Source organism: Kogia breviceps, chromosome 6 (assembly GCF_026419965.1).
Source record: "Kogia breviceps isolate mKogBre1 chromosome 6, mKogBre1 haplotype 1, whole genome shotgun sequence".
NCBI lineage: Eukaryota > Metazoa > Chordata > Mammalia > Artiodactyla > Physeteridae > Kogia > Kogia breviceps.
This window is the reverse complement of record NC_081315.1, coordinates 146,166,842-146,186,140: the sequence shown is the minus strand read 5'-3', so window position 1 is coordinate 146,186,140 and position 19,299 is coordinate 146,166,842. Positions and strand designations below refer to the sequence as shown.

General features: G+C 68.2%; 1 protein-coding gene across 2 annotated transcripts; it reads left to right on the top strand.

The window, feature by feature from the left end:
• The first annotated feature begins 2,895 nt into the window (after positions 1-2,895).
• On the top strand, positions 2,896-18,399 carry FGFR3 (fibroblast growth factor receptor 3). 2 transcript variants are annotated; one of them, XM_059066005.2, is made up of 18 exons: positions 2,896-2,962; positions 3,335-3,545; positions 8,973-9,239; positions 9,398-9,451; positions 11,042-11,214; positions 11,298-11,421; positions 11,499-11,689; positions 13,362-13,506; positions 13,956-14,146; positions 14,498-14,643; positions 14,993-15,114; positions 15,189-15,299; positions 15,387-15,577; positions 15,659-15,781; positions 15,861-15,931; positions 16,142-16,279; positions 16,437-16,542; positions 16,663-18,399. In XM_059066005.2, the coding sequence occupies exons 2-18, from the start codon at positions 3,434-3,436 to the stop codon at positions 16,807-16,809; spliced, it is 2,412 nt and encodes an 803-aa protein (XP_058921988.1). In that variant the 5' UTR covers positions 2,896-2,962; positions 3,335-3,433; the 3' UTR covers positions 16,810-18,399. The 2 variants fall into 2 exon arrangements, with proteins under 2 accessions (XP_058921988.1, XP_066892939.1); XM_067036838.1 differs by having other exon boundaries at positions 14,495-14,643.
• The last annotated feature ends 900 nt before the right edge of the window (positions 18,400-19,299 follow it).

Genomic DNA, 19,299 nt, shown 5'->3' with positions numbered 1-19,299 from the left:
GGGGACTCAAGTTCACACCGAGAACATCCCCATTGCTGAGCGCACCTCACTGCCGTGATCCCAGCATCAGCCCAGGCCTGGAAGGGGAGGTAAGGAGGGGCATTTGCAGGGCTGGCTGTTGACAGCCTGCTGTGATCCCAGAGCCCAGGGCACACAGCAGCCCGCTCACCAGCACAAGCCCCAGCAAGCCGGGCCACCCCGCTCTGACTCACCGACCAGGCTGGGCTGGGCGGGGCTGCCTGTCAGACCCCCACTCTGGCCTTGCCCTCAGCCTCACCTTCACTCCCCGTGCTGCGGTCCTTGGGAGATGGGGTGGGAGTTCGGGGGGGAGTGGGGGGGGGTGTCAACACCATACCTCGGGCTCCAGTGGGCCCGAGGAGTGCCTACCGCACCGGGGTGCCAGGAGGACTGAGCCAGGCCATTCCAGAAGGGTCTTGGGGGAAGTGCTCTGTCAAGAGGGCCATGATGAAATAGTGGCTACTAACGGCTCCTTTAGAGGAAGCTTGGCCCAGCTCTGGGAAACAGGGCGCAGGCGCACTGAACGACGGCTCGCCCCGCGTCTGGGGAAGGCCCCGCAGAACAACTGGCTCCAGCTGAACGGGCTGACTTGGAAACAATAATTGTGAACAATAAAATTATTTTGTCAAGAATAATAAAACTGCCTTCAAGCGGTTCCCTCCCCCCGGTGGCGAGGGTGGGACAAAATGGGCTGTGACTCCTCCGGGGTTCACAAGAGGCAGTGCTCAGACCCTCTGGAAGCAATTGGGCAGAGTCAGCAGCCAAGAGCCGTGCAAATGCTCCTGAACTTTGACCTAAATGCCACCAGACAGTGCCACTGGAAACAGGTCATAGTGAAGGGACCACTTCAAACTGTGGGCGGCTCCAAAGAAATCAGCTGCTGTGGGGTGTATGAAGGGCAGGATGGGGCCTCCGAAAGGGAGATGCATGTCCTGACCCCTGGAACCTGGGACTGTGACCTTATTTGGAAAAAGAGTCTTTTGCAGTCATTATATTGAGCTCTTGGGATCAGGAGATCAGCTTGGATTATCTGGGTGGCCCTGCATCTGATGACAAGTGTCCTTATAAAACAGCAGAGAAGCCATGTGACTATGGGGGCAGAGATTGGAGCGACGCAGCCACAAGCCAAGGAATCCAGGAACCACAAGAGGCGGGAAGGATCCTCTCCTAGAGCCTGGGGCGGAGCCGGGGGGCGGAGCCGGGGGGCGGAGCCGGGGGGCGGGGGAGCAGGTGGGAGGAATGGCCCCACCTTGATTTCAGACTGCGGGCCTCAGAACGCGGAAAGACTAAATTTCAGGCAACTAGTTCGTGGGAATTTGTGACGGCAGCCCTAGGGAAGGAATCCAGGGTGTCTAGTACCCAGGGGTCAACCGAGGCCTGTCACTGGAGGAAGAGGGGGCTCACGCCCACCCTTCAGGAACAGTGGAAGTGCCCGTCTCCCTCTCCTGCTAGCGCTGCCCATTGGCCAGACCCACACCGAAGCTGATGGCGCCACTCGCCAGTCTGGGGGACATGGGTTTGACCAGAGCAGGCAACGAGAGCAGCGTACAGCAGAGGCGCTCCTCTGCTGGGTGGGCACAGAGGAGTGGGACCTTCCAGGGTCCTGAGGTCTAGCCTCAGAGGCTGGGGTGTCTCCACGCTGCACCTGGAGCTGTGGGATGGCAGGAGCAGCAGTTCACAGAGGGGCTTTCGTTGTCCATTTCCCTGATGAGCAAACTGAGTCCAAGAAGCCACAAGCCAGGTGGGCCAGAGGCAGTTGGCTGGGGCAGTCCAGAGCCAAGCCAGGTCACCCTCTCCCCTGTCTGGCTGCTGCAGGTCCCCGCCCTCCTAGGCTTGCCTGAAAGTGGGTGAAGAGCTCTCTTCCTTGTGAAGGGGGACACAGAAGCCAGAGCCACATTGGGTCCTCCTGCCCTGCAGTGCCCCAGGACCCCACACATCCCTGGCAGCTCAGGCTCTGCCACCAGCTCCCCCCTCGGCCTTCCTCCGAGCCCTACAGTTGGCATCCCCCACCCAGGGCCCCCCAGCGCTGCTCTCCATTCTAAGGTCTGGCGAGTACCCCATCTCCAAACGCTTTCCTCCTGGGGTAGTGGGGGTAAGTGAGCCTCTCTGGCGAGGCACTCACGCAGCTGAGCTCCGCGTGTGCAACAGGCGCTTAATAAACAGAGGGGCGAGCCCGCATCTCCCGGAGTCCCCTAGCGTTTCAACCCCAGGCGGGCAGGCAGAAGTGTCCTTCGCCCCCAGGTTTTCTGTGCTGCTCAAGCCTCCGGGCTCAGCCTGTGCAGCTCCTTCTCTGTGAAGCGGCCCCCTGACACGTTTCACCCACAGAGACCACCTCTCTCTACACCGCCCCCTCCCTCCCGGCCTTCCGGGGCCTTGAGCCCCTGGTGGGCGGCCGGGTGCTAACCGGGACTGCGCGCTGTGCAAATAGAAGCCTGCGCTCGGGCTCTCTGTGCGCCCGCCCCGCGCAGGGCCGCCCTCAGCCCAGGGCCCAGCGGTGCAACTGGAGGCCTCGCCGCGGAGCCGGGCTCCCACGCCCTCCGAGACCGCCGGGCGCCCCCGTCCCGCCCCGCCCCCTCTAATCCCCTCCGCGGGCAGAGGCGAGGCAAGCCGCCGCGGCCCCGCCCCCGGACCGCCCCAGGGGAGGGGCGTGTCCCCGCGCCCGAGCGGGCCAGAGCGGGCGTGGCCGGGGCGGGGTGGGGCGGGGCGGGGCGGGCGCAGGCCGGCCCCCACTGGCTGCCGCGCGCCGGGCAGCCCGGGCTCAGTGCGCGGTGGCGGCGGCGGCGGCGGCGGCGCGGGCAGCTGGCGCCGCGCGGTCCAGCTCGGCCGGGCGCACGGACGCACCGCCGAGCCGACGGCCGGAGGGACGGGGCGCAGGCGCTGGGCCGGCGGGCAGCGAGCGCGAGCCAGAGCCGCGCTCAGTGAGTCGGGCGCCCGCGGCTGCCAGGTCGGTGCGTGGGGACCCGGCGGGCGCGAGGGGTCCAGGCGGGCGCGAGGCAGGTCTAGAGCGCGCGGCGGGCTCGGATCCCGAGCGGTCTCTGCGGCAGGGCCCGGCCGGGGCGCGGGCTTCCAGCTCTGGAAAGTTTGCAGCCGCCGCCGCCGCCGCCGCCCTGGGAGGGCTCTGCAGCAGCCAGGGAGGGAAGGGGGAGGGAGGGACCGCGGCGGGGAGGCGGCGGCCGGCGCCAGGCGGCCCGGGAGCCCTGGGCGGCGGCGGCGGGCGGGGCGGACGGGGATCGGAGGGGCCAGGGCGCAGGAGCCCTGCCACCGCCGCCTCTGCTCCTGCGCGCCCGAGTAACGAGTTGCCTGACTCCTCCAACAGACTCCCGAGTGGCGCCCTCCCGCCGGGGCCAGAACCGGGCCATGGGGGGCAGCATGCTGGCGCGCGCCGCCTGAGGACGTCGTAACACCCGCCCCAGCCATGGGCGCCCCGGCGTGCGCCCTCGCGTTCTTTGTGGCCGTGGCAGTCGCGATGACCGGCGCCGTCTCCGGGTCCCCGGGCATGGAGCAGCGCGTCGTGCGGAGAGCAGCAGGTACGGAAGGACCCGACGGGTACTGGGGAGGGGCACGGGGCCCCGGCAAGCAGAAGCGTCGGGGCCGGGGAACGGGCGTCTGGGTGGGTGTGGGGCGCCGGAGATCTGAGTGGGCCCCAGGGCTTGCTCTGGGCTGGCATAGCGGGGCCAGCGTCCGGGTTTCTGCCGCCCTCCCTCCCCGGGGATCGGGGCCAGAGCTGGCGCGGCAGTTTGTGGGGCGCCTGGAGCCGCAGGGCTGCCACCCAAGTGCGAGGCTGCGGCGGCGAGCCGGGCACCGCGGTGGCGTCCGCAACCCCCGCCCCCAGCAGTTCCCCAGTGGGGCGCAGCCTGCGCCCGGGCGCTGTCGGGAGAGCTCGGGGACTGCGTTTCCACGATTCCCATTGTTCCGCGGGTCCTGCACTGACGGACAGTTTCTGCTGTTGGTGCCTCTGCCCTAGCTCCCTTCGGGCCCCAGTTCGTGGCCAGCTTCAGCCAAAGCGAGAGGTTGGACTTTGGAGGGAGGGTATGAGAGTGCGTCAGCCCGGGGCCGGGGCCCCAGCCCCTCAGTGACCTGCATGACCAGGTGACACCTAGTGCCTCCGTTTCCCCCCACCCAGATCTCATGCCCTCTGAGTTAAGACGACTGCCCCCAGGGGTGCGCAGCGAACTCCAGCAGGGGGCCGGGCGGTGAGAGGGCGAATGTCCGAGCGCTGTGGAGCCGCGGAACCCCGCTGGCGGTCAAGGTCCAGCGGGACGTCGAGGGTCAGCGAGGAGGGCCCGTGTAGAGGCTGGGCAGGGGCGGGGCGGGAGCGCGTCTTGGCACCGGGCCCTGCCCCGCACACGCACAGGGCCCTCGAGGTGCAGCGCTCGCTGCCCCACGCTGCGCCCGCCCGAGCGCTCCGGGTGCCCACGCCCCGCACACGCGCTGCCAGGCTCGCGGCGGCGGCCGGGCGGAGAGGGGAGGCCGGGTAGGAGGCCGTAGGGAGCCTGCCCCCTGGAGACCGCCAACTCCGGGCGCCGACGAGGACCGGCGAGGGCGAGGGGGCTGCGCGCACCCCGGTCCCCAGCCCGGCGGCCGCGCGGAGGGAGGCCTTCGCCCGGTGAGCTCACGCCCCACCCGGGCGAGATCCGAACAGCCGCTCCTTTGTACCTCGGCGCGGCCACAGACCGCGCATTGATGGCGGCCGGGCCTCGCGGGGAGGTGTGAGTCGAACGGCTGCGGGCGCGCAGTGCCAGGGAGGCGGCGGCCGCGGACTGGACGGAGGCAGATGGCGGCCCGCCCCTCCCTGCGTCCCCCGCGCCCCTTCCTCCGGCGGCGGCGGCTGCGGCCTCCAGGAACAATGTCATTTTTTTATGAATGAAAGTGGGCCCGGCGCTTGAATGTGCGTGTCATTCAGCGGCGTGACAGAGGCCGTCGGGAGGTCAGGGCGCGCTTTTAGCGCTTGCTAGGGCGGCCCCCGCTTCCAGGGGCGCAGAATAGGCGGCCGCGGGGGGAGCCCCGAATTAGCATTCGCATTCAGATAAAGATATTACTCCCTACGGCCGGGGAATGTCAACTAGCCCCGGGGGAGGGGGCGGCGGGCGGAGCTCCAGACCTCCCGGACCCCCTGCGGCGCGGAGGGCCCCCTCCTTCCCCGCCTCGGGGAACTGGCAGCGCCCCCACCAGATGCGGGCCTGGGGTAGAGCGTCCTGAGGACCCCCCCAGGGGCTGGGGTGCCCGCGCACCGGGGCCCCTGTCCCCGCAGTAGAGTTGGTGAAACAGGTAGTGAGTTGATAGGTCAATAAACCTAATCCGGTTCCTGAAGGAGCTGGGCCACCGGCCAGGCAGTATAAATACAAAGGCCTCGTGAAATTTACAAAGGTCCCAGCCTGGCACTTTCCTGGGGAACATAAATAACGTAGCCGGAGCTGGCAGGGGTCACGGACACTGGGGAAGGTGTCCGCTGCTGGACGGCTCTGGTCACCCCAGGCCCCGCCAGGGCTGCCTCCATCTCCACACGAAGCCGCTGGTGGGGACCCCTATCAGGCAGGAAGGTTGATGGGGACCCACCCAGCCAGGAGGGGTCTCTGGGTGGGTGCAGGGCACTTCCCAGGAAGGCACTGGCTGCACCCTCCCCCACCTGCTCCTCAGCAGGGCTGGACTTTGAGCCCCACGGGCCTCTGGGTGGTTCATTAACCTGGGCTGAGCCTGAGGCTGGACTTCTGGCCTCTGAGCCCCTGCATTGAGCCAAGGATGCCCCCGCCACCCCCAGGCCCTCAAGTCCCACTTGGGGCCCTATCTGGGGCCTGGTGCGCCCCATTTTACAGTTGAACCTGGAGAGGAGCTAGGGGTGTCCCCTTGTGCAGGTAGGCCGGGCGTCTGCCCAGGCACCGGTTTGGGGGAGCGGGTGGCCAGGCCGGCCTTAGTAATTTACAAGTTACAAGCGAACGAAGGGTGAGGAGCCTCTTCAGGCTGGGGGACCGGGGGGCTCCCTGACCCCAGGCCCTGCTGGGCCCGAGACTGCTGCCTGCCCACCCCGGTTCTGGTTGCTTTCCTGCAGCCTCAGTTTCCTTGCCTGTGCAGGATAACGGAAGGGTTGTTGGAGGATTAGGCTGGATAATCCTGTAAGCCCTCATTAGCCCGCCAGGCCTCCGGATCCCACCCCTTTCTTTTTCTCACTTTGTTACGAAACTTTTTATATTGTTTCCGGGTGGGGAGGTGACTGGGGAGGCAGGGAGGCCATGACTTCAGGGTCCCGTTGGGGCGCGCCTCCCGGCTCTTTAAAGCATGTGCCTGGCATCAGAGAGCTTCAGGCACTTCCAGAACCAGAGGGCTTTGCTCTTCCTCTGTCGTTAGCTCCAGGCGGCTCCTTTGAATCGGGTCTGGATTTGATGCTTGTTCCCTGGGGTCTCCTCCAGGCCCCTCTCATGGAGTGTGGCCTGACCCCCGCACACCCCTCGTGAGTGGGTCTCAACTGTAGTGACCCCAGACCGGGAGTGAGTTTCCCCCAGCAGGGGTTGCGGCCCTCCGGAGCAGACTGGCTCCGCTCCGGCTATGGCCTGGTGGACATCAATCCTGGGATGTAGCCCCAGGGCGCGGGGGGGGGGGTCTCGCGCCCCCTATTTTCACCGGCTCCAGTGCTTTAACTGCTTGTGGTGGCCCCCCTCCCTGGCCCGCCAGTGGGGGAAACTGAGTCACGGGGCCCGTGAGTGGCAGTCAGGAGGATTCTGGGCCTGGGACACGTGCCCGAAGGCCCGGCTCGGCCCCTCCAGGACACAGTACCCCTTGGCGGCCCCCTCACCGAGCTCAGGCCTTTGGCGGGGGTGCAGGCCGGAACAGGTGCTGTGGAACTCACAGGGGCGGACATTCCGCCTCTGCTCACCCCCGCATGGCACGTGGGCACCCTCCATGGCACAGAGAACATTTGTCTTCTGACGTGTGTGGCGCCACTGCCCGTGTGGGTGTGGACGGGCCCCCTCTTGTTGATCAAGAGAGCCTCCTTGCTGAGGCCATTGTGGTGGGAGCTGAGTAGCCCACAGCATGTGCCCCCACCGCCCCTGGGCAGAGTGGCCCCTCGGGCCCTGCCCGTCGCTCTGTGTCCCCCCGCCTGATGCCACCGCCGCCCCCCCCTTCGTGTTGCCTGGTCTCCCCCGGGCCCTCCGTGGCACAGAGTGGATTGGATCTGCAGAAGTGGAGGTGCTACTGCCGTCCCTGCCCTGGTCTGGAGGTCCCTGGCCTCTACGGCCACCTAGTGGGGCAGGGCGCTGGGCAGGTCAGGGGCCAGCCCTCGGCGGAGTGCAGGGCCCTCTGCGCCCCAACACCGGCCAGTGGCTGCCGGCCATGGCTGGCCCGGGGGCCGTGCTGGGTCCTCCCAGCCCCTTGCTGGACCAGATTGAAGCGAATACTTGTGCGGATGGCTTGACCTGCCTTCGCCACCCAGACCAAACCGGAACCAACCACTGTTGCCCTTGGGCCGGGGCCTGGGGCTGAGGCGGCCACCGCCAGCCAGTTCTCGGCCTTCTGGGGGGCCTCAGCCGGCTCCCGGCACTGGGTGGTCCCCGCATAACACCGTGGCCAGGACTGGGGGTCTGGAAGTCAGGCCAGGAGCCCCCTGAGGATGCAGACCCCATGGGCACTTCAGGGGCCCTTCTGGTGGGCGCCGAGCTTATGGGACCTCCTGAGGTGGGGGGCCCGTCAGAGGAGCCAGGGACTGGCGTGGCCAGAACGGGCAGCTGGGCCCTCGAATCTAGGCCGCGCGTCGGCAGAATGACAAGTAACGGTGTGACCAACCCAGCTGGGTCTGCGCGGTGGGACCACCCACCCCTGTCCCGGGCCCAAAGCCCAGGCGGCCTGCCTGCGCCCTGCATTGTCCGGCTCTGGCAGGGAGACCTGGGGGGCCGGTCAGCCCCTGGGTCCCAGGCCTTGTTGGCCCCTTGGGATCTGGGCAGCCTCTGGTCAGGGGAGGGGCGCGGGGGCCACAGTGGACACCGCCCTCGGCAAGGACGCTCCAGCCCGACTTCTCGGCACCTGCGGGGAGAGGTGGGCCGGGCCTCCTCAGCCCGGCCGGACGGTCCCCGCTCTGGCCTCGCCGCCAGCCGAGTCTGCAGTCTTCCTCTCCTCACCTGTGTCCTCACCTGTAAGATGAGGGGTCCTAGGTCCCCTCACCCCACTGGCCTGTGAGGCCCCACTGGCCAGAACTGGCACCGCGTCTATGTATTTCCAGCCTCCTTCTGGGTCTAATTCACTGCTGAGGTGTCGTCCGAGTCGGTCAGGCTGTTCATGCCCCTGAGGGCCTCCACTCTGCGCTGGCCTTGCCTGCGTCGGCTTGGAGCTGTTCTGCAAGGCTTGGGGGTGTTGTCTGTCTGCGACGCTCCCTTCTGGTGCTGGGCAGGTCTCGAACTGGTTTTGGTGACAGCCAAGATGAGGGGTGGGTGGCACCAAGTGGGCACCTCCTCCTGGGATGAATTAGCTTGCAATTACCCCGGTCACTCCGCCCTCTGAGCCTCTGTTGTAGCTGAGGTCGGCCAAACACAGCACGCCCCCCTCCTGCCTTGCTGCTGCCCGTGAGGTCGGAGCAGATGTTGCATTTCTGAATCACTGAAAAGAATCAAAGGAAAATTGGACACTCTGAAACGGGAGCGTTCCGTGTCCACAGACAGTGCTGGACCGGAGCGGCCCCGCCCGTTTCCTCGCGTGTTCTCTACGTAAGCGCTACCACGGCAGGGCCATCCTCGGGACGGAGACCCGTTGGCGCTGGGAACAGTGCCCGCGCCCCGGCCCTGTGGGACAGCCGGCAGGACCACAGGCTCTCCCCTCGCCCGGGCCCACCTCAGCGCCGCCCCCAGGCCCCGCACGGCCCCCGGCTGCAGCCTCCCCCGGCGCGTGCGGTGCCACAGTGCGGGGTGCCGAGCACCCGGCGCCCCTGGTTTGGGGGGCGCCCGCCTCATGAGCCCCCATCTTGCCCGCAGAGGTCCCGGGCCCTGAGCCTGGCCACCAGGAGCTGGTCTTTGGAAGCGGGGACACCGTGGAGCTGAGCTGCCCCTTGCCCTTGGGGGCTCCCTCAGGGCCCACGGTCTGGGTGAAGGACGGCGTGGCGCTGGCGCCCTCAGACCGCATCCTGGTGGGGCCGCGGCGGCTGCAGGTGTTCAACGCCTCCCACGAGGACGCCGGGGCCTACAGCTGCCGCCAGCGCCCCTCGCAGAGCGTCCTGTGCCGCTTCGCCGTGCGCGTGACAGGTAGGGCCTGCTGGGGCCCACGACGCTCCCAGGCGGCACTGCGCCCGAGGGTCCTGGTGGTCCTGGGGAGAGGAGGCCCCGGGAGGCGCCGTCGGAGCGAGGGCCGCCTGCCCGCTTGCAGGGCCACCTCCCACATTTCCCTCTCGCCTGCGCCACAGACGCTCCGTCCTCGGGAGACGACGAAGAGGGGGAGGACGAGGCTGAAGACACAGGTGAGACCCGGTCCCAGGCCCGCGGGGCTGCCCAGGGCTGGGGCCGACCTCCCGCCTGGGGTCCACCCACCGGGCAGGGCAGAGACCGAGGTCTGGGGGCCACCTCCGCGGGCTCCCCTTAGTGTAGGGCGGCGGCGATGCGTGCCCAGGGCTCCCGGGGGGGCGGGTGGGATGGGGCACCGTGCTGTGGGGAGGGGCCCGGGGCTCCAGGAGCAGCCGCGGGGCCGGGGTGGCCAGGGCTGGGGCAGTGAGGCCTGCGGGCGAGGTGGCCCGTCCCACGTGTGGCTGAGACAGGGCCGGCGGCAGCGGACAGAGGGGTCGGGGCCAGTGGGGGGCGACGGAGACAGCGCGGGTGGGCGAGGAGGGTGGCGCTGAGCACCAGGGGCGGCAGGCCCGGGCGTATCCGCTGTGAAGGGGCTGCCGGCGCTGCTTCCCGGTGGCAGCTGAGGGTGACAGCGCCCGGGTACCTGGCCCGGAACCGTGACTGAGCAGCAGCTGGGTTCTGCCCAGCGTGGGGGCCGGTTCGGGGAGGCGGCATCTGGTTCTGGAGGAGCTGAGTCTGAGATGCCCCGAGATGCGGGACGGGGTGAGGGCCCCCGCGGGTGCCCCGCCGCCTCCCACCTGTCCCCTGGGTGCCCCGCTCAGTCCGGCCGTCCAGGCAGGGGGCTGGCGTCCTTCTTCCCGAGTGGGCTCGGGAACCCTGAGCAGGGTTGCCGGCAGAGCTGCCTTCCTGATGGCATCGCCGTCTCCAGTCCCAGGGACTGCTGGGCTTTGTTCCCTGCTGGGCTCCCTGGGCCACCCTGGGGTCTCTGACACCGGCCCCCGGAGCTCTGGTGGCGCCTCCCCCCGGCGCCTGCCCACACCGCCTCCCACCCGGGCTTCAGCGCCCTCTCGGAGACGGCTGCACGGATGGCAGCAGGGTCGTGGGAAAGGGCCCCCCCCCTCCTGGGGGACACCCACCCAGCCTCCCCGCCGTGGGAATGCAGCCTCACCCCAGCCCCAAGGGAGAGAAGCCAGCTGGGCTGTGAGGGTCGGGAGTGGGGGACGGTCCTGGAGAACAGGATGGGGGAGCAGCGCCTCCCAGACACCGTCACCGCGTCCCCGCCTGGGGCCAGGGTGTGGAGGGCGGTCCAGGGTCTCGCAGATCCCAGCGGCTCCTGCCTGGCCTCAAGGCTGCAGGTTCTGCGGGAGGCTGGGTCTTGCCTCCTGGTAAGCTCCCAAGGCCTGGCCCTGCCTGTGCATCCAGCCGGGCTCCCTCTGCGGGCTGCGTCTCCCCTCTGGTGGGCCTGCCTGGGTGGGTGGGTGCTCCCCTGGGAGGACACGTTTGCGTCGTGAACGTTCCTGGGCCGTGGTGTGGCGCCAGGGCCCTCTCGGCTGGAGTAGGCGCTTGAGGGACGTGGACAGGAAGGGAGGGGACCTGGCTTGTGAATGCCGGGAGGTGGCACCGAGGCCACCGAAGGCTCGTCCAGCCCAGGCAGGGGTCTTCAAAAGGCCGACGTTTGCTACACAGGAGGGGGGACTGAGGCTGGAGCGGGGCGGGCAGGCCTCTACCCCCACCCCGGTCACAGCCTTCCCATGCCCCTCTGCCAGCCGGGGCCCCTTACTGGACGCGGCCCGAGCGGATGGACAAGAAGCTGCTGGCGGTGCCGGCGGCCAACACGGTTCGCTTCCGCTGCCCAGCCGCCGGCAACCCCACCCCGTCCATCTCCTGGCTGAAGAACGGCAAGGAGTTCCGAGGCGAGCACCGCATCGGGGGCATCAAGGTGGGCCCGGCGGGGGGCGCTGGGGCCTCAGCGCCGGCCAGCGGGGCACAGCCCGCCGTCCGCTCACCCGTGTCCACCTGCAGCTGCGGCACCAGCAGTGGAGCCTGGTCATGGAGAGCGTGGTGCCTTCGGACCGCGGCAACTACACGTGCGTCGTGGAGAACAAGTTCGGCAGCATCCGGCAGACGTACACCCTGGACGTGCTGGGTGAGGCCCGGGCTGGCGGGTGCGGGCGGCAAGTGGGCGCGGGTCAGGCGGCCTCTGAGCGCCCCCCTGCCCCGCAGAGCGCTCCCCGCACCGGCCCATCCTGCAGGCGGGGCTGCCCGCCAACCAGACGGCGGTGCTGGGCAGCGACGTGGAATTCCACTGCAAGGTGTACAGCGACGCGCAGCCCCACATCCAGTGGCTCAAGCACGTGGAGGTGAACGGCAGCAAAGTGGGGCCCGACGGCACGCCCTACGTCACGGTGCTCAAGGTGGGCCCCGCTGCTGGCTGGGCGGGGCAGGTGGACTGGTGGTGGCGGCGTGGGGGGTTGGGGGTGGCTCCTTGCAGGTGAGCCGTCGGGCCCGGCCCCACGGGGGCCCCCTTCGCCGGCGACAGGGAGGGCATCCCAGGCAGGAGGCCTGTCGTGTTTAAGGGATGGGGGTCGGGGTACAGGCTTTGGACCTGCGGGGAGAAGCAGCGGGGGGTTGCCTCGGGAGGTGGGGCCCGGCCCGGCATGCCAGGACCTACAGTGAGTCCTGTGTCCTTGCGCCCTCGTCTGCCTTCACACGGCCACCCGCCCACCTCGCTGGGCCCTCAGGGCAGGACCGCCTGAGCTTTGTTCCCACGGCCCCGGGGGTGGCGGCCCCCTGAGTTGGGGTGATTGCAACACTTGCAGCCCAAAAAGAAACATCTGTTTAGAGACGAGATGGGCCTTTGGGGCGGGAGCAGGAGTCCAGACTAGCCGTGGGGTGGCGCCGGGTGCTCTCGGCCCAGCGGTGTCGCAGCCGGGGCCCCCGTGGCGGGCAGCTCGAGTGCCCTGGGAGGGCCTCTCTGAGCGCCACCAGCCAGGGCTGCGCTCCGGGCTGTTGGGGTGGATGAGGGGAAGGCGCATCCGCTGAGACGACAGCCGCCGCTGTGAGGTGCCTGCACGCCGCCTCCAGGCAGCCTTCCTAGCCGGCACAGCCTAGTCCGCCCATCCGTTCCTTGGGGGCCTCAGAGCCTGGGGTCTAGACAGGCCCGCCCCTGCGCGGCCACTTCCATGCCCGGCGGGGCTTCTGCGCCTGAGCCGGGTCTCTTGTCCCTGCAGTCGTGGATCAGTGAGAGTGTGGAGGCTGACGCGCGCCTCCGCCTGGCCAATGTGTCCGAGCGCGACGGGGGCGAGTACCTCTGTCGAGCCTCCAATTTCATAGGCGTGGCTGAGAAGGCCTTTTGGCTGCGTGTTCACGGGCCCCAAGCAGGTAACAACTCTGTCCCACGCCTGCCTGGCACGCCGAGCTCCAGCTCCGACGCCCTGGCCCTGCGCCCACCTGCACGCCCCGCCGCTCGTGCCCCGTCCCCGGCTCACACTCTGCTCCTGGCGTGGCCACATCTGCGCCACCTCTGCACCGCCGCCCCTCCGGCCTCCGCTGCGACCGCCTGCTTTGAGCCCCGGGGCGTGTGCTGAGCCGCCTGCAGCCCCGTGCGCACTCCTCCCCGCCCCCGCCCCAGAGGGCCTGAGCCGCGAGGCGGGGCCCTGAGAGCCCGTCCTCCACGGCGCGCGCACGCGCTCTCCGTGCGTGTGGGTGCGTGTGCGTGTGCGCGTGCGCGCGTGCGTGTGTCTCTCTCTCTCTGGCCCCGGCTCCCCGTGTGCTGCTCGCTTCCCGCCGTCTCTCTGTCGCCTGCCCGCCTGCCCGCCCCCTCCTGGTGCGCGCTCACTCCTCCTGCCGTGCTGCTGGTCGCACGCCTGGCTCACCTGGGACAGAGGACTTGCCGGTGGAGGGACTGGCTTCGGGCTCGGTGTGGACGCACGAGGCAGAGGGCCCTCGGCCGCCGTGGCCGTGGCCGTGGTGGCGGTGGCGGCGTTTTCCTTGCAGCCTGGCTGGATCGTCGCCGCGTGGACTCTGGCTGCGGTGCCCGCGGGAGGTGCTGGCGCTCTCCTATCGCGCTCTGTTCTCTCTTTGTAGACGGCGGGCGCTAACACCACCGACAAGGAGCTAGAGGTTCTGTCCTTGCGCAATGTCACCTTTGAGGACGCGGGGGAGTACACGTGTCTGGCGGGCAATTCTATCGGGTTTTCCCATCACTCTGCGTGGCTGGCGGTGCTGCCAGGTACCGGCTCCTGCTGCCCCCGCTCTGCGCCTGTCCTCTCGGGGCCGCAGCTCGGGACACGCCAACGCCGCTGCGGACACGCAGGGGCCTGTGGAGCCCTCGAGCCGGGCCCTGTGCCTGGTATGCGGGCAGAGCTCACAGGGCCTGTCTTGGCCCAGAGGGCCTCCCTCGGGCGCCCCATCCCAACGGGGTCCCCAGCAGCCGATACGGTGGCTTTGGTGTCTCCCGGGTGGCGGGTGAGGGTGCCGCTGGCTCCGCTGGGCTCTTCTCTGTCCTGGGTCTGCCCCTCCTGGCCCAGGCATTTCTGGCTGCTGGACCTTCAACGAGTAGGCCCTTCAGGCCTCAGCACCCGCACCAGGGGAGCTGAGCCCCCGGCCCGGCCCGGCCCAGGGCGGCCCGCGGGGGCTCCTGAGAGGCTGGCCAGGCCCCCAATGCCCGTGTCTTTGCAGCTGAGGAGGAGCTGGTGGAGGCTGGTGAGGCTGGCAGTGTGTATGCAGGTGTCCTCAGCTACGGGGTGGGCTTCCTCCTCTTCATCCTGGTGGTGGCCGCTGTGACCCTCTGCCGCCTGCGCAGCCCCCCCAAGAAGGGCCTGGGCTCGCCCACCGTGCACAAGGTCTCCCGCTTCCCGCTCAAGCGACAGGTAACAGAAAGTAGATACCAGGTTCCGAGCCGCCCGTGCCCCTGCCCCGGCCTCCCAGGCTCCCACGCTCAGTCCCCTTCCTAGTGTCGGGGCCTGCGGCCTGGGGCCTGCCCGGGGACAGCCCTTTGGCCGTGGGGGACTCCGGGCCCTCCCTGGTCTCCGTGGTCACCGCACAGAGCCGGGTCACTCTGAGCACAGAACATTTTAGAAGTCTTCGCTCAGTGCTGCACAGGAGTCGGGCAGCCATCCCAGGCCCGGCCTCGGCCTCCGGTCCGAGGGGGCCGCACCCCCACCCCCGCGCCCCAGTCGTGCGGCCCCGCGGCACCAACCTGCCCCTGCTGACCCAAGCAGGTGTCCTTGGAGTCCAGCTCGTCCATGAGCTCCAACACGCCGCTGGTGCGGATCGCCCGGCTGTCCTCGGGGGAGGGCCCCGCGCTGGCCAACGTCTCTGAGCTCGAGCTGCCCGCCGACCCCAAATGGGAGCTGTCCCGGGCCCGGTCAGTGGTGTGCGAAGGCCTGGGGCCCTGGCCTGGGGGGGCGGGGGGCGCACGCACGGTGGGGGTCAGTGGCGGGGAGGGGCCCCACTCAGATCCGGCCGCATTCAGAGGGGAATCAGGTAGGCCGCTGCCGGAGATGGGGCTGGGGTGCGGTGGGGAAGACCCACCCCGGGAAAAGTGCTCCCACCAGCCCAGAGGCGGGGGGGGCAAGGTCCTCCACCAGCACGAGCAGGGTCACCGGGGCGAGGGTGGCGGGCTTCCTGGAGGCGGTGGCACCACACCTCAGGCTGCCTGGGACAGGGCCTTGAGCGGGCGGGCGAGCTCATCGCTTCTCTGCTTTTGCCGCCAGGCTGACTCTGGGCAAGCCTCTCGGGGAGGGCTGCTTCGGCCAGGTGGTCATGGCGGAGGCCATCGGCATCGACAAGGACCGGGCTGCCAAGCCCGTCACGGTGGCGGTGAAGATGCTGAAAGGTGAGGGGGGGCGTGGCGAGGGGAGCCTGGGCCAGGCGGGGCGGCCCAGCCTGACGAAGCCCCTCCCCACACAGATGACGCCACGGATAAGGACCTGTCGGACCTGGTGTCCGAGATGGAGATGATGAAGATGATCGGGAAACACAAGAACATCATCAACCTGCTGGGCGCCTGCACGCAGGGCGGTGGGTGCCGGGCGGGCGGCGGGCGGCGGGCGGCGGGTCCGCGGCGGGCGGCCTCAGGGCAGCCCCCTGAGACCCCGGTGCTTGCAGGGCCCCTGTACGTGCTGGTGGAGTACGCGGCCAAGGGCAACCTGCGGGAGTACCTGCGGGCGCGGCGGCCCCCGGGCACGGACTACTCCTTCGACACTTGCCGGCTGCCCGAGGAGCAGCTCACCTTCAAGGACCTGGTCTCCTGCGCCTACCAGGTGGCGCGGGGCATGGAGTACCTCGCCTCGCAGAAGGTGAGCTCCGGCGGGCCCGGGCCGGGCGGGGGGCGGAGCGAACGGCCGGGGAGACCGCCTCAACCCCGGTCCCGTCCCCAGTGCATCCACAGGGACCTGGCCGCCCGCAACGTGCTGGTGACCGAGGACAACGTGATGAAGATCGCGGACTTCGGCCTGGCCCGCGACGTGCACAACCTCGACTACTACAAAAAGACCACCAACGTGAGCCCGGCCCCGGGAGGGTGGGGGACTCCAGCCGGGAGGGCGCCTGGCCGTCAACAAGCCCCCTTCCTCCTCCCAGGGCCGCCTGCCCGTGAAGTGGATGGCGCCCGAGGCCTTGTTTGACCGCGTCTACACCCATCAGAGTGACGTGTATGCGGCCCCCAGACGCGGGCGGGGGTGGGGTGGGGAGCTGGGCGGGGCACAGGCCACACCAGGGCAGGGGCCGGGGAGATGTGGGGCAGAGCCGGGCACCATCGTAGCCCCCTGCGCCCCGCTGGGGTCTGTTCTGGGGCTTGCACGTGCACGGGGGACCGCGGGCGGAAGAGCGGGCTGACGGTGCCGCGCCCCCGCCGCCCACAGCTGGTCCTTCGGGGTCCTGCTCTGGGAGATCTTCACGCTGGGGGGCTCGCCGTACCCCGGCATCCCCGTGGAGGAGCTCTTCAAGCTGCTGAAGGAAGGCCACCGCATGGACAAGCCGGCCAACTGCACGCACGACCTGTGAGTGCGCGCGGCCGCCTGTCACCCCGGGACCCCGCTGGGCCCCCACTGAGCCCCGCCCCCCGGGCAGGGGGAGGGCCGGCCTCGAGGCTGATCCCGAGGGAGGGGGACTGGCGCCGGTGTGCGGGCGCAGGGCCCACCTGAGTGCCGCCCCCAGGTACATGATCATGCGCGAGTGCTGGCACGCCGTGCCCTCCCAGAGGCCCACCTTCAAGCAGCTGGTGGAAGACCTGGACCGCGTGCTCACCGTTACATCCACCGACGTGAGTGCGGGCCCCGCTGCCCCCCTCCCTCTCGCCGCCCCGCCCCGCCCCGGGCCTGGACGTCTCAGGGCGGCGTTGGAGGTGGCGTGGCACTGACCACACCCCCCGGCCCGCCCACAGGAGTACCTCGACCTATCGGTGCCCTTTGAGCAGTACTCGCCGGGCGGCCAGGACACCCCCAGCTCTGGCTCCTCAGGGGACGACTCCGTGTTCGCCCATGACCTGCTGCCCCCGGCCCCACCAGGCAGCGGGGGCTCGCGGACGTGAAGGGCCACGGCTTGCGGGCCGAGCCCCCTTCAACGTGAGAGTGGACCCCAGCCCGCCGTGCTGCCGCTGGTGTGACCAACGCGTCTCACCGGCCTGGGCTCAAGACCTGGAACTGGTGGACAGATGGACAGACAACTTCCGCGTGTGTGCACGCGTGTGCACGCGTGTGCGTGTGTGCACGCGTGTGCGCTCTGGGGTCCCCGGCGTGCCCACCCTGCTGTACGGTGACCTCCTGGCCACCTGGGCCGGCAGCGCCGGTGGACCGGATGTAGAATGTAAGGGGTCCTCCCGTGGGGCCCCCCTCCCCAGGCTCCCCTGACCCCTGCTGCCTCCCCACAGGGAGCAAAGGGGCGGGCCGGGCTCCGGTGTCCAGGGTGGGCTGAGGCCCCCCCTCCAAGTGCCCAAGCTGAGCCTACAGGGAAGCCCCCGTGTGGCACACCTCCCACCCAAGTGGGATGAGTGTTAGGGGCTCCCCACCTCCAGGCCTCCCCGCGTCCCACCCTGCCCCTCAGAGACTGAAATTACGGGTACCTGAAGGCGGGAGCCTTTAACTTCTATCCGAAAGGTTTATTCCAGAAATGAGTGTACGTTTATATAAATAGATGCTGTGTATATGACATACACATACATATATATATAAATATCTATATGGAAGAAGGAAGGCTGGTACAGCTGAGGCACGGGACCCTGAGGGTGCAGGGGCGGGGGTGCCCTAGTCGAGGGAGGCCCCCTGGGGGGCTCGCTGTGGAGACACACACAAAACCCAGCAGCAGAGGTCGGAGGGCTTTTTTGGCACCACAGTTTTGTTTTAAAAATTGTTCCTGGACCTGTACGTTTGTAAAGCTATTTATCGACCCCCAGAGCCCGGGTCCCCGTCACTCCCCGGGCTCCTGTGTTCAGCCAGCTGCACGGCAGAGGTTTAAGTTTTAACTTATTAACAGTGAGATGGTTCATGCTTTGTTTAGGGGCACTGCTGAGGGTGTGTCCAGCCCACGCCCCAAGGCCAGAGCCAGCCCCCTGGCACCCCAAAGGGTCGTTAATAGTTTGAGATGATTCCGTGAGGCTATTTTATTTCCTTTGGCCTTCTTTTGCAGGAGAAGTAGATTTCTATAGGATTTTTCTTTAGGAGATTTATTTTTTTAGACTTCAAAGCAAGCTGGTATTTTCATATAGGTTCTTCTAATTGCCATGTGTTCCAGGCGGGGAGGCAGTTTCGGCGGTAGGGGGCGGCCAGCCCTGCATGCAGGTTCAGATGTTATTAGATGTTACAAGTTTATATATATCTATATATATATAATTTATTGAGTTTCTACAAGATGTATTTGCTGTAGATTTAACACTTCTTACGCAATGCTTCTAGATTTTTGTAGCTCGGACTGCTACCTTTCAAAGCTTGGGAGAGAAAGCCACAAATTCAGTTTTGTTACTTTTTGTGCTGTTAACGGCCCCGAGTTTGGGCGGCTCTTCTCTGCTTGTCAGTGGGCTCAGGGTGGTCTCGGTTCTCAGGGCCCCCAGCCTTGTGGGGGCCAAAGGTGTCGGCCTAAACCAGCAGACGTGCTTTCCAAAAAATAAACAGACAGCTGGTTCCGATCCATGCTTTCTTGTCTCCTGGAGCCCCAGGCAGCTCCCGGGTGCTCAGGGCCCACCTGGGACAAGTCCTGTCATCTGTCCCCCGAGGAGGGAGGGGTCGCTGGTTGCTGCTGGAGCAACAGCTGCAGGGGTGGGGGCCCCAGACTAGACTGGCTGCCTGCGTCTTGCACTCTCCAAGGCTTTCCAGCCCAGGTCTTTGGCTCAGAGAGGATGTGTCCTGGGCAGAGCCAGGGTGAGGGTGATCCGGTGTGCCCAGCTACACGGGGGCCCGACGCTGGCAGGGCGGAACCTCAGGGTCACCAGTGGTCTTCACTGCCTTGGTCGGGGATCTCCACGGGCAGGGAATGCAGGTGATGTGTTTGTCGGAGGGGGCATTGGGGAAATGCTCTGGTCCTGCCCCTCCCCCATCTGCCCCCAGCTCGCGCAGTTCAGGGGCCCTGAGGGTCCCGTCCAGGTACCTGTTGCTGGTTCCAAGCCCCCCCCCCCCACCCTGCCCCCTGGTGTCTGCCTATCCTGTCAGCTGGGGAGGGGACGTTTCTAGGTGGGCCCCCCCCCATGGAGCCCCATGGGGACAAAGCCCTCACCTGGCGCCCTGATTCAACAGCCTGCACTCCTGGCCACCCCTGCTCCCGGCTGGCTTCCCACCCCCTCCCAGGCCTTGCAGCCGCCTTGGGCCCCACCTCTGCCCCCTGCGCTCCGCCGCCGCCGCCACTCCTTCAACTTTGAGCGGGTGCTGCGTGCTGATGCGGCTCGTTGGGGTGCTGAGGGCCCAGCGACAGCATCTGGGCCCATCTACTGCACAGTTCACAGCCTGAGGGAGAGGGAAGACGGGGCAGGGCACCCACCCAGCGGTGGTGGGAGTAAGCCTGGGAAGGCTTCGCGGAGGAGGCAGCAGTGCCC

Coding starts and splice junctions, on each gene's coding strand:
- FGFR3 (XM_067036838.1), top strand. CDS start 3,434: ATGGGCGCCCCGGCGTGCGCCCTCGCGTTCTTTGTGGCCGTGGCAGTC. Junction 15,578..15,658: donor AGTACCTCGCCTCGCAGAAG/GTGAGCTCCGGC, acceptor TCCCGTCCCCAG/TGCATCCACAGGGACCTGGC. Junction 15,782..15,860: donor ACTACAAAAAGACCACCAAC/GTGAGCCCGGCC, acceptor TCCTCCTCCCAG/GGCCGCCTGCCCGTGAAGTG.